This window comes from Hippichthys cyanospilos, chromosome 14, assembly GCF_059441005.1.
Source record: "Hippichthys cyanospilos isolate Australia breed blue-spotted pipefish chromosome 14, RoL_Hcya_1.0, whole genome shotgun sequence".
Taxonomy (NCBI): Eukaryota; Metazoa; Chordata; class Actinopteri; order Syngnathiformes; family Syngnathidae; genus Hippichthys; species Hippichthys cyanospilos.
Genome location: NC_142382.1, coordinates 4,686,656 through 4,698,863, shown reverse-complemented (window position 1 = coordinate 4,698,863; position 12,208 = coordinate 4,686,656). Strand labels below are relative to the sequence as shown.

General features: G+C 39.4%; 1 protein-coding gene across 1 annotated transcript; it reads right to left on the bottom strand.

The window, feature by feature from the left end:
* Window positions 1-1,583: 1,583 nt before the first annotated feature.
* On the bottom strand, window positions 1,584-4,689 carry dio3a (iodothyronine deiodinase 3a). Its single transcript, XM_088433931.1, has one exon. The coding sequence runs from the start codon at window positions 2,749-2,751 to the stop codon at window positions 1,927-1,929; it is 825 nt and encodes a 274-aa protein (XP_088290057.1). The 5' UTR covers window positions 2,752-4,689; the 3' UTR covers window positions 1,584-1,926.
* Between the last annotated feature and the right edge of the window lie 7,519 nt (window positions 4,690-12,208).

Here is a 12,208-nt window from a genome sequence, read left to right as displayed (position 1 = left end):
GTAAATAAATTAGCGCTTTGGTAGCTAAAAAGTAGGTTAGCAAATATACGTTCATGTGAATGGGTTGAATATGCAAACAAAGATGTTAATAGTCTAGCTAGCAAGTAGAAAAAAATAGTTCTATAGTTATTCAGTGAATTTTATTCATATTTTCTAAAGAAGTTAGCAATTTAGACAGCTAGTCAGTGGCATGTTATTTAGCAGAAATATGCAATAAAATGGCTTGGGGTTTCTTTATGGATTAAACATGGGATTGTTTCAAGAGGGCATGCTTGAATTTATTGCCCCAAAACTCCTTATTTCCCTATAGTTAGTCACATAAATGTTGACATGTGAAGGGGCGACAACGCCGGGGCGGATTTGAACAAACCTCAGGGGCCTCATCGGCGTCAAACCTCAAGCGACTTGCTTGAAATACAAGACAGACATTTTGTGCAGCAGGCTAATTAACATTTCATCTACTTGATGATGATCAAGGAGGTGCTGCTGCTGCTGCTGCTGCGAGGGGGGGTGGGAGGGGGGGGGGGGGGGTCTGAGCGCTAAGCCGCCAAAACATTTGTGTCGATATATCACTCACAATAATAGGATCATGTGTGATTATCCTCCTTTACTTGTAAGTGGTACAAAGGCTTAGGAGGAGGTGGAGGAGGTGGCGGAGGGGAACGCATGTGGCTTCTTCGCTGCACATATACGCGTGCAGGAATCTTCTTTGGGTGCTTCTGCACAATACAGAGGTGAAGCTTCGTCCAAGATCAAAATGTCTCATGTTGTTTCTGGTATGATGGGTGGCTTGTTTCACTTATTTAGAGAGGGACACCAATCACGATGAAAAATTATTCTTTCAAAATGATGATCACATTTATTCAATGAATGAAAAGTTCAACGTTCCTCAAAATGTTTTGAATAATTCTTTAATTAAAATGGAGTCATTATTAACAGTTTTTTTTGCATTTTAGAATATTGGTGTATCTTTAAATGAATGTAAATATATTCACTTGGAAGGAAAAATACTTGCGCTTTATTTGGAAAAAAGAGAATATATTAGTATTTCTTTTGAAAGTGTATTTCAAAACAAGTGTTTATTTTGAAAGTACATGTATTTTTTTTCTTAAAATACGCATTCTCTGTTTAAAACATATATATGTCGAATTATTGAAATTTTCTATGATAAAGAGGGCACTTAAATACATAATACATAAATACATTTTGATATTTAATATTATGTTGCATTTAATGAATGCTGTAAAAGTCCGTCCCCAAAATTGCAGACATGCAATATTTTAAAATACTTATAGAATTATCCCCCCCAATCCAATTTTTGATCTCATCCTCAGGGGGAACCCAGAAAGCTGTTTGTATGAAGGAGAAAGAATCTTCATTCCACAAATAGCTTCAACAAGTGCACCACATCAAGAACACATGCAGAGACCCGTTTTGTCTCCAAGTGCAGGAAATTGAGGATTCGCCCTTTTCTTTTCTTATGCGAGAAACCTATCCAAACCAAACATTGTTTCAAGTGCAAAGAAGCCACTCAACGATTCGAAATGACGCAACTATTCAAAAGAAGAAGGAGCAAGAGCGTGTAGAGGTAGATGAAGACATTTTATTGTATGAAAAAATATACGCATAAAAGCACGCGCACGCACATCCACACGTAGTCGATAGGGGAAGGTGATCTGGACAAGCGAGCAGCGATGGAAGCTCCTCGGTTTCAAACATCAGTTGCGGATCTCCGGACGCGCGCCGTTTCAGAACCGAACTTCACAACAATCCCGAGGAGCGCACGCAGCGGCGCGCGCTTGTCCACATAACGAAGCTTCGACTTCGCCGCGAGGAGGCTCATACACAAACGAAATACGAGAGCGGGATTTAAGAGGAGTTCTATAGCAGCCCGGACGCGCGAGTCGCCTCCCGTCGCGCGCGCGCCTAGACGTGAATAACCAGCCCGCCTCCGCCTCCGGCTCCGGCTCCGGCTCCGGCTCCCGAGCCTCGCAGCAGCCTCTCCCGGTAGCGCTGCAGCCAGTCCCTGAGCTCCGAGATCCGGTAGCCCTCGGGTCCCCGTCCCCCTTGGTAGACGATCTTGCCCTCCTGCAGGATGTAAAGTCTGTCGAAGTAGGCGCCGTAAGCGGCGTTGCACGGGTTCTCCATGCCGTCCACCACCACCGGGCACCCGGGCGCCTCGGAGCGCATGAGCTGCGCCGCGTGGAGCCGGTCCTCCAGGCAGCGGTGCTTGGGGATCTGATAGGGCGCGTCCGTGCTGACCCATCCGTCCGACGGGTGCGCCTCCTCGATGTAGACCAGCACGGAGTCGGCGATGTCGGCGTGGTCCAGCACCAGCCCCCGGAACGCCTTGAGGCGCGCCATGAAGGGGGGTCAAGTGCAGCTGCCGAAGTTGAGGATGAGCGGTCTCCTCTCGCGGGCGAAGTCCAGGATGCGCCCGCGCCGCTCGTCCTCCAGACGCACCACCTCCGTGTTGGGCGCGCCGCGGCCGAGGCGCGCCGCCTTGAGGAGGTCCAGCTTGTGTCCGTGCCACACCGCCTTGAGCGAGTCCAGCGTGAAGAAGCGGTTGGAGTCGGAGATGCACAGAGGAGGGTCCGTGGCGTCGCCCTCCTCCCGCTCCTTCATCCGGAGGAAAAACCTCCTCCGGATGCACAGAAAGTCGAGCAGCCAGAACATGAGCGCGGCCAGCAGGAAGCGCGGCAGAAGCACCAAGCACACCAGCGCGTTCTTCACGGCCTTCATGGTGTTCATCGTGCGTCCGCCTCCGCCCCTCCGCCGAACCCCCGAAAAAAAATGCAACTTGGGTGACTTGCAACTTGCCCTCTTTTTATAGCAGCCACAGGTTCTCGATGATGCGCACCCCGCCTCCTGCGCAGCGGGGCCGAGGCCTCACATGGCGGGGATTACCTTCTGTCAACTCCGCCGCTTTGAGCCGCTGCCAGACAACGGGCGAATGATGACAGCCGTCAAAGTGAAAGGCGGCGAGGTGGCTCCGCTCGTGCATCGTGCGCGCGTGTGTGTGTGTGTGTGTGTGTGTGTGTGTGTGTGTGTGTGTGTGTGTGTGTGGGAAACTGCAACCTCAAAGGCCGCATTTCAGCTGTGCGACGGCATGAAAAACTTGCTGCGCCATGCATGGGTTAACTTGGGTAAAGTTAGTTGCGCGGTACCGAGCGCTCCAGGAGGAACTACGTGCATGGAAACAAAAGTCAAATTTGCCCCGTTTTCGGTTAAGTTAGCCGCCTGCACACCCTTCAAAAAAATTGGTCACATTTTCTTGGCGATTTATGATTCTTTCTATTTTGTTTTTGTAATGTGTTTAAATGTATGTTCAATAAAAAAAACAAGCAATCAATGTATTTACATTACAATTTGTAGACAATGACAGGGGGACACATTTGACTAATATTTGCATGTAATGGACTCATAGTGGACCTTAGCAACATGATACAGATGAAAATAAGACCCCCAAAATTTGGTGTATCAATTGATAATTCAAAAAGATAGAGTGGACATTTATTGCTAATGTTAGTATGTTCATGGACCGGTAAAGGACGTTCACTTAGCAACATGATACAGCTGGAAAAATTACTCCAGAAATACGGTATGTCAATTGAGATTTCACGACGACAGAGTGGACGTTCATGGCTTGTGTTGGAATGGTGGACCTTCACTTTGCAAAATGATACAGCTGGCAAAATGACGCAAAAAATACTGTATATCAAATTACATTTCACTATGACAGAGTGGACATTTAACCGCCCTTCACTTAGCAACATAATATAGCTGGAAAAATACCCCCAAAATAGGGTATATCAATAGACATTTCACTACGACAGAGGGGACATTAATGGCTTATGTTAGCATGCTAATGAATACATAGTGGACCTTCACTTAGCAAAATGATACAGTTGGAAAAATACTGTATTTCAAATAAGATTTCACTACAACAGAGTGGACATAATGGCTGATGTTATATTGGACCTTGTCTTAGCAACGTAATATAGTTGGCAAAATTACCCCCAAACATATGGTATATCAAATGAGATTTCACTACGACAGAGTGGACATTTATGGTTGCTTTTGGGATGTTAATGGATCCATAGTGGAGCTTCACTTAGGAACATGATACAGCTTGCAAAATTACCCCAAAGATACGGTGTATCATTTGAGATTTCCCCACGATAGAGTGGACATTAATGGCTTATGTTAGCATGTTAATGGATCCATAGCGGATCTTCACTTCGCAACATGATACAGCTGACAAAATGACCCAAAATACCGTTTATCAAATAAGATTTCGCTACGACAGAGTGGACAATTAAGGCTAGTAATGTAGTGGAATTTGACTTAGCAAAATAATGTTGTTGGCAAAATTACTCATCAAAATATAGTACATCAATTTCACTACGACAGATTGGACATTTACGGCTAATGTTACAATGTTAATGCATCCATACTGGACCTTCACTTAACAACATAATATAGCTAGCAATCATCCCCCCAAAAACATGGTATATCAATTGAGATTTCAGTACGACAGAGTGGACTTTTATGGCTAATGCTAGCAGGTAATGGAGACATTGTGGATTTTCAATTAGCAACAAGATACAGCTGGCAAAAAAGCACCAAAAAAAATGATATATTGAGATTTCACAATGACAGAGTGGATATTTGTGGCTAATGCTAGCATGTAACAAATCCAGAGTGGACCTGCTCCTGGCAACATGATACCGCTGGCAAAATGAGTGTTGATTTGACCAATTTTAGCAGTGGAAAAAAAATGTCTTTAAACAATTTAATAAAAAATGTTAATTGAAAATGACATCATCTGTGCTCAAGGCTCAGGTAATGACCAATCATGGCTCATCTGTTGGTCATGTGACATTCAAAAGCTGAACGGGGACTGATTGGTCATCACCTGAGCCTTCAGCAATACGTGATGTCGTTTTTAGTCGACAAGTCATAAAAAAAATGGTATACATTTAACTCATTCAATCCCAAAGATGTAATTTTACATTTTTAAGAGTGCAGACATTCAATTCCAGGTACTTATCTGTATATGTATTATTTTTTCAAATATTTTCAAGAATTTTAAGAATTGATTAGACAAAATATGAACTTTTTACTAGTAAAAATGCCTGAATAAATGGACTAAGTAATTAGTTCCTATTGTAAGCATATCTGCCACTTTTGCAAAATCTCAATATCACCCTTTCAGTAAAAAAACACTTCTAATCAAATAACAAACGAGTAGAACGGTAACTGCACTTTCAAAAAACTCATAGGTCAGGAGGGAACACAGCAAGCCACAAAACAATTAAAAAAAAAAAAGTCAACTTTGAGGACGCCCTTTAAAACTCATGTTTTCTTTGAATGTCTTCTGACTTGATATTCATCTCACGTCCGACTTCTCTTAACGGTCCCTGATGAGGTTGCTCCTTTTTGGGTTTTTTTTTTAGGAATATGCGTTGCAAAAAAAGCCAAATAAAAAGCAAAACAGAGCAAATCCTCTGCAATATCAGGCAAACCACTTTCAACTATTCTATGGACATTAAAAATCAAGAGTTCCACTTTCCGCTGCATTTTATTCAAGATTATTGATGGGTGGAAATTTTAAGTTTGAAGCAACGTGTATTTTTATTGACTATTTTTTTTTACCATATATAAACAATTTCAGACTCCAAATTCTTTCATATCCTCTGTGTGTTTCTTGTGAATGTCAACTGAAGGAACATTAGCATTTCAAAGAAATAGTTCGCACACACACAGAAAGGCACAAACATTTTCTTGAAAAAAAAAAAAAAGTCTGACGATGTTGTGCATGTTTAAAGCGCTTAAAGGCAACATCAGGAGTTATTTCGGATTTGTATGACCAAAAGAAAAACAAAAATGAAACATACCCTAGTAAATAATGCAATACATATTATGAATATTGTTTGTTGCCACATTAAAGGAACAAAAACAGAACTACTTCTGTTAAAAATTAAGTCTTTTTTTCTTTTTTTTAATTTTCTCTTACGCAACTAATAAAGCATATGTAACTGGCATTAAAAAACAAATAGACTAAAGCGATCGCGCTGATGAGACACCGATTGGCTGGTGAGGGAGTGAGGGGGCGTGGCTTAAGGTCCCAGATGAAACTAATCAGATAGACGCACAAAGAGACTCGTAAACCAAAAGCACCGGCGAAATAATGAATGTCGTTATAAAATTTTACGAGTGAAAGAATTTTAACTCACTTGTACACACAAGAATATTCATCAAGGGAATTACTCGGATTCCTTTTCCCGCTCATACGCTTCTTTCGCCGTTGAAAACTGATTTGAATGACAAACTAAGTGCTGAGGATGCTTCGCAGGAACAGGAAGTCCAAAAGACTCACACTCAGGGAAATTGCTCAACTAGAAACATGACATTATTATACAATGAAATGAGATTTATGGAATGACTGCTATTCCTCAGTGAAAGTATTTCTGTTCCTTTCCACTGCTGAGGAACAGGAACAGTGTCTGCAGGAACAGGAAGTCCGACAAAGAGAGAGTTTGGTGACAAAAATGACATCACATGAAGAAAAACAAGGAGCCAGAAATAAACAGAAAGTCACAGGAGGCAAATTACAGTATTCCCCCACTATAACAAGGTTCACCTTTCGAGGCCTTGCCGTTTCGCAGATTTTCTTTTTTGCATCGAGGTTATAATTTTGAGCGTGTAATTAGATGAAAGAATTCTAGGAATATGGTAATGCCTGTACGAGAAAATGATAAACTGTGTGGCGAGGGGTTTTACTGAAAAATATGGTAAATTAAATAAAATAAGAGGATTCAAATTAAAATTATTTGAATATCAAATTGGCTGTCTGACCGTTTAAAAAAAAAATAAAATTCACCATTCATTGGACCGACAATTCTCACAATACGCCTCCATTTTCACTAGAGCTGTCACTATGTACGTCACTCCGATTTTTCCATCGATTAATTAACTCTTTCAGTGCCAAGTGTTACTGCAAGAGGAAACCTCTAGAGGGCCAATATTTTAAGCATTTTTCACTCACCTTTCAAGGTCAAAAGAATATTCTGTGCTATGGCTATGTAAATATGGGTGGTATAGCTGTGTTAAAAGTGCGGAAACACTCCCATCTAATGGTCACAGTTATAACTACAGTGTTCAAATGGCTTATATTAGGTAAGCATTAGTTAAGGGTGTCAGCTCCTCTCTATGAAAAAACGTATTAGACCAGAATTGTATTATTTATTATTAATATTACTATTTTAAAAGATGAGAATTCTCGTCCATGGCACTGAATGAGTTTATATGAGAATTCACTTCCCGGTGTGATACTTTTTTTTTTCTCACCCAACAACTAAAGCACAAAATCCCGGTTCCTGAAAAAAACAAAGTGCTGAAAAAAGCGCAAACAAACATGACTGTCTCTCTCTATGATGTCAAATGTTAACTCCCCAAATCGTCTTGCTGTGCAAAACAGCTCATGGTGAGTATCATAGCACACTTGAAGTTAAATGATGGGTGACTGAAGACTCATCACAACCAGATGGCTAATAATGTCATTAATGAATCAAGACTACAGGGGAAGAAAAAGATCACACAAGCCACAAGGAAATGAATGTTCCAGCACTAATGTTTGTTTACTTTTCCACCCTCAACAACTGGGGCACAAAAGAGTTTTTATAAACAAACGCCAGAGGTCCACGATGTTACGCTGCGGGCAAGGGTCAACAAAAGATGGCGGTGGCATTCAGAAGACTTTGAAACAGGAAATATTGCCTGATAAGATGAAAAAGAGATAATTACAGTGGGCCCCCGTGTTACGACATGAATCAGTTCTGCGGTTGTTAAATAGCTGATGCGTTTAGAACCCCAGGTAAAAACATCAAAATTGTACATACATATTAAAAATTACAACCAAAATAGTATAGTAAGTGCTTCGTATGTATAATATACATGTATACAATCAGAAAACATCTTAAATAAAAAATTTAGAAAGGATTTATTTGCCTTGCCTTTGAGTGCCGCTTGTTATGCAAACATATTCCTTAGCAAGGGTAGCCTAGGCTAGGCTAGCTTCGTATTTCTTGATTATCTCCAGCTTCGTTTCCATATAAATCATCTTCTTACTTCTATCTTTAACATCACTAGCAATCTTGGGACCCATGGCTAACCCTTTCAACCTTGAATTAAGCAGTAAAATGCACTATAAATACGCTTTTGTAACCACTCACAATTGAACAAAGCTTTAACGTTCCGCCATTTTGAAACGAGTGAGGCCGACCGATAGCGGAACACCATCTCCGTGAGGAGACGCCGACCAATAGCAGACCAGAATTGGAGTCACGCGTTGCATGGAAGCAGTTAGACGGCAATAGTAAATAAGTACAATTATATAAAATCGCCAGCAGATGGAGACAAAACAACACCAATACAGCCAAGCCCCTAGGGTCATGACAGTTGTTTTTTTCTTGCAAAACCAGGAAAATACCATCAAGAGGGGATGAAAAAACTCAGTATTCCACGTCGCAGCATGAAAATGATGTAAATCAGGGACGTTGTAACACGGGGGTCCACTGTATATATAAATATTTGTCCACAGAAAATTTCATACTGTATTAATATGCATACGTCTTCTTCCAGAGTGGTTCTCAAATGAGGGTGCGCGTAGCCCTGGGTGGACGTGAAGGCACTTTCGGGGGGTACGTGAAATTAAAGTAATTCAGGGAAATGAGTTCATGAAACACATTTTGTATTGTATAGACAAATTGTACAGACACAAATGAAGTCCCACCCGCAAAGTCGTGATGTACTCGGGAATTATACACAACAGACGACGTGCATCCCGGGGCACCATCCTGTAACAATGAGGGTACACAAGTCCGTCCATCTTCACCTCTCACCATCTGGTGCATGGTGCCCACTGCCAAGGACAAGCGCAGACCGCAGCGTATGATTGGCTGCAATCTGCCATCACAGCCCTCTGGACTTCAACCACTCTTGGTTGTGGTGACCAGATAACATCTGTCATGAAAAAGATTCCGACAAGCGCTACCAAGTGGATTACTACGTTTTTTTTCGTCCCCTCTTTACAGCATTTTTCCCGCTTTACAGCATCAACAACAAATACAAAATTCAGCAGTCAGTGTGGGTGCGTATGACTCTGCGAGTCGCACAAGGCGTCATTAAGATGCTACTCAGCTATTGGTTGACGTCACGGCGTCACTAAGATGCTGGTCTGCGATTTATCAGCGTCACCGTGTCACTAAGATTCCGATAGGCTAAAGACCAGATCTTGTGTGAGTGATTACAATATCGTATTTATTGTGCATTTTAGTGCTTAATTCAAACTTTCATTTGTTAGCCATGGGTCCCAAGATTGCGAGTAATGTTAAATAGAGACGTAAAAAGATGATTACTATGGAAACGAATTTTTGCAAAATTTTGATGTCTTTACCAAGGATTTTATATGCATTAATAAATTACTACAGGTTTCTATTACCGACCATACAATATATATATATATATATATATATATATATATATATATATATATATATATATATATATATATATATATATATATATATATATATATATATAAAATTCAAGGATGCAATGATTTTCAACTGTAACAATTTTGGTTTCCTTATCATAGCTCCTACCTCAAAGAAAGCGTAAGAAAAAAAAAATGCCCTAAAAGCATGCATGCAGAGTTAATCGTTTAATTCTGGCTGAAATGAGGTCTAGTGAGGTGTACTGGCGCCTGGCGTGATATGATGATGACATCATCCATGATGATGATGTTCCTAAAAGTCTTGGGGATATTTTGGGGGAAAACGCTCCAAATTGTGCAACTTGAAGATATGCCTGCGTGTGGTAGTTATCACGAGCTTTGACTACACTGTGATTCTAAAAACCTTATTTTGCCAGCTGATTTACCAACACATTTCTTTAACCCAAACCCCCCCCCAAAAATAGAGGTAGTTTTGACGATGCACATCTGTGTAAAACTTAAAATCAAACAATTAAAACGTTTTTAAACAAAAAAAGATCTAGAACACAGAGGTGCCCAAGTTCGGTGCACCAGAGCCCAGATCCTGCCTGTTTTAGATGTTACCCTCCAACAACACACCTAAGTCAAATTATGAGAAAGTTTTGAGCCTGATAAATATTCTGAGGACCTATTTAAATTAATTTGCTCTTAATTTGAAAAGAAAACTGTCCCTGCCACGGCATTACATAAATAAATGACATTTAATGACACCTCCAGAAATTACTTCCAGTATTTAAGTAACTGACTTTAACTGATTACTTTAGTATTTGAATGATTTGAACAATTTATTAATAGTACTCTGGTCCCTAAAGTAACCAAGTACATTTGTTCTTTGAGTAGCGAAAGTAATTGAGTACTTTTGTGTTGTTACATTAGTACTTTCCATACATAAAGTATTCAATTACTGCAGTAATTTCAGTAATTTATTCAATTACTTCAGTAATTTTCAGTACCTAGAGTAATCGATTACCTCAGTAATCAATTCATCAGGTGCTTACTTTTTTATTTCAGAAACACTTTAACATTTTTGAAAACCAAAAACATTTGTGCACTTTCTGGACCCCCAAAAAAAACAAAACGTCAAAAAAACATTTTTGGGAGTGAACGAGTTAAGAAGCGCAAGAAATGGACAACGTTGACACACCGAGAACACAGCGTACACTTTAGCGTGACCCCACGCATGGAGGTCACGCGGGGAAGTCTGTTCAACGTCTGCGTCTTCACATCTGGACACGCACATTACTCATTACTGGATCAGGGCCAATCACTGGGTTTATTTAACGAAAAAGCATTCCGGGTGGAGCCGGCACATGGTAGATTGGTTAAACCGTAATCTTTAGTTACAGTAAATCCGTGTCATCTTTGACTGCCGGGTGGAAGGCAGACATGCGGGAAAGATGTCAAATGTCCGCGCCGTGACTCAGCCAGCAGACGGAGGGAGTCCAACTGGGGAGGGGGGGGGGGCTTGATGTCCCTTATTGAATCCCAGATACCCGTTTATGTGTTTTCAGGAAGCCAAACATACGATACCGGGTACTCAGATTTATTTAAAAAGATTTTAAAAAACTCTAAAGGATAGTCTAAAACTAGACGGTCAATTAAGAATAATTAAGTAATGAATGAATTACCTGCATAAACACAATAGTAAACGATTACATTAAGTACTGAAAATACCTAATGTCATCGATTACATAATTGAGTATTGAAATATTCAATTATTTGGGGTAATGACGACTAAAGTAATCAATTACTTGAGAGATTCAGTTCTAAAATATTTGGTATTACTTTAATGGATAAAGTCATTGATTAGTACTTAATTACCTGAAGTAATTGCTCATTTTAGGGTACTTAAGAATGAAAATAATTGATTACTTTATGTATTCAGTCCTAAAATATATGGATATTGATTACTTTAATGTTTGGTATTGATCAGTTTAGTACTTAACTACCTAAGGTAATTGATTATTTTCAGTAATTAAGTATGAAGGTAATTGATGTAAAATAACTCAAGTAATCAAATACATAAATAAACAAAAGAGGAATATAAGCCATCACTTTAGGTAATAAGTACTAATCAATTACTTCACATATTCAGTTCCAAAATACATGATATTAATTACTTTGATGTTTGGCATTGATCAGTTTAGTACTTAACGACCTAAAGTAATTGATTATTTTCAGTAATTAAGTATGAACGTGAGTGATGTAAAAATAACTCAAGTAATCAAATACATAAATAAGCGAAATAAAAAAGGAATATAAGCCATTACTTTAGGTAATAAGTACTAATCAATTACTTCAGATATTCAGTTCTAAAATACATATTGATTACTTTAATGTTTGGCATTGATCAGTTTAGTACTTAATTAACTAAAGAAATTGATTATGTTCAGGATTTAAGTATGAAATTAATTAATGTAAAAATAACTCAAGTTATCAAATACATAAATAAGCAAAATAAAAAGGAAGATAAGCCATTACTTTAGGTAATAAGTACTAATCAATTACTTCAGATATTCCATTCTAAAGTTTTTATATTCATTAGTTTAATGTATAAAGTCATTGATTAGTTTAGTAGTTCCTAATATAATCGATCATTGTTTTTCAAAAGATAGTACCTGGGATTAAATGTATGAACGCCTAAATAAT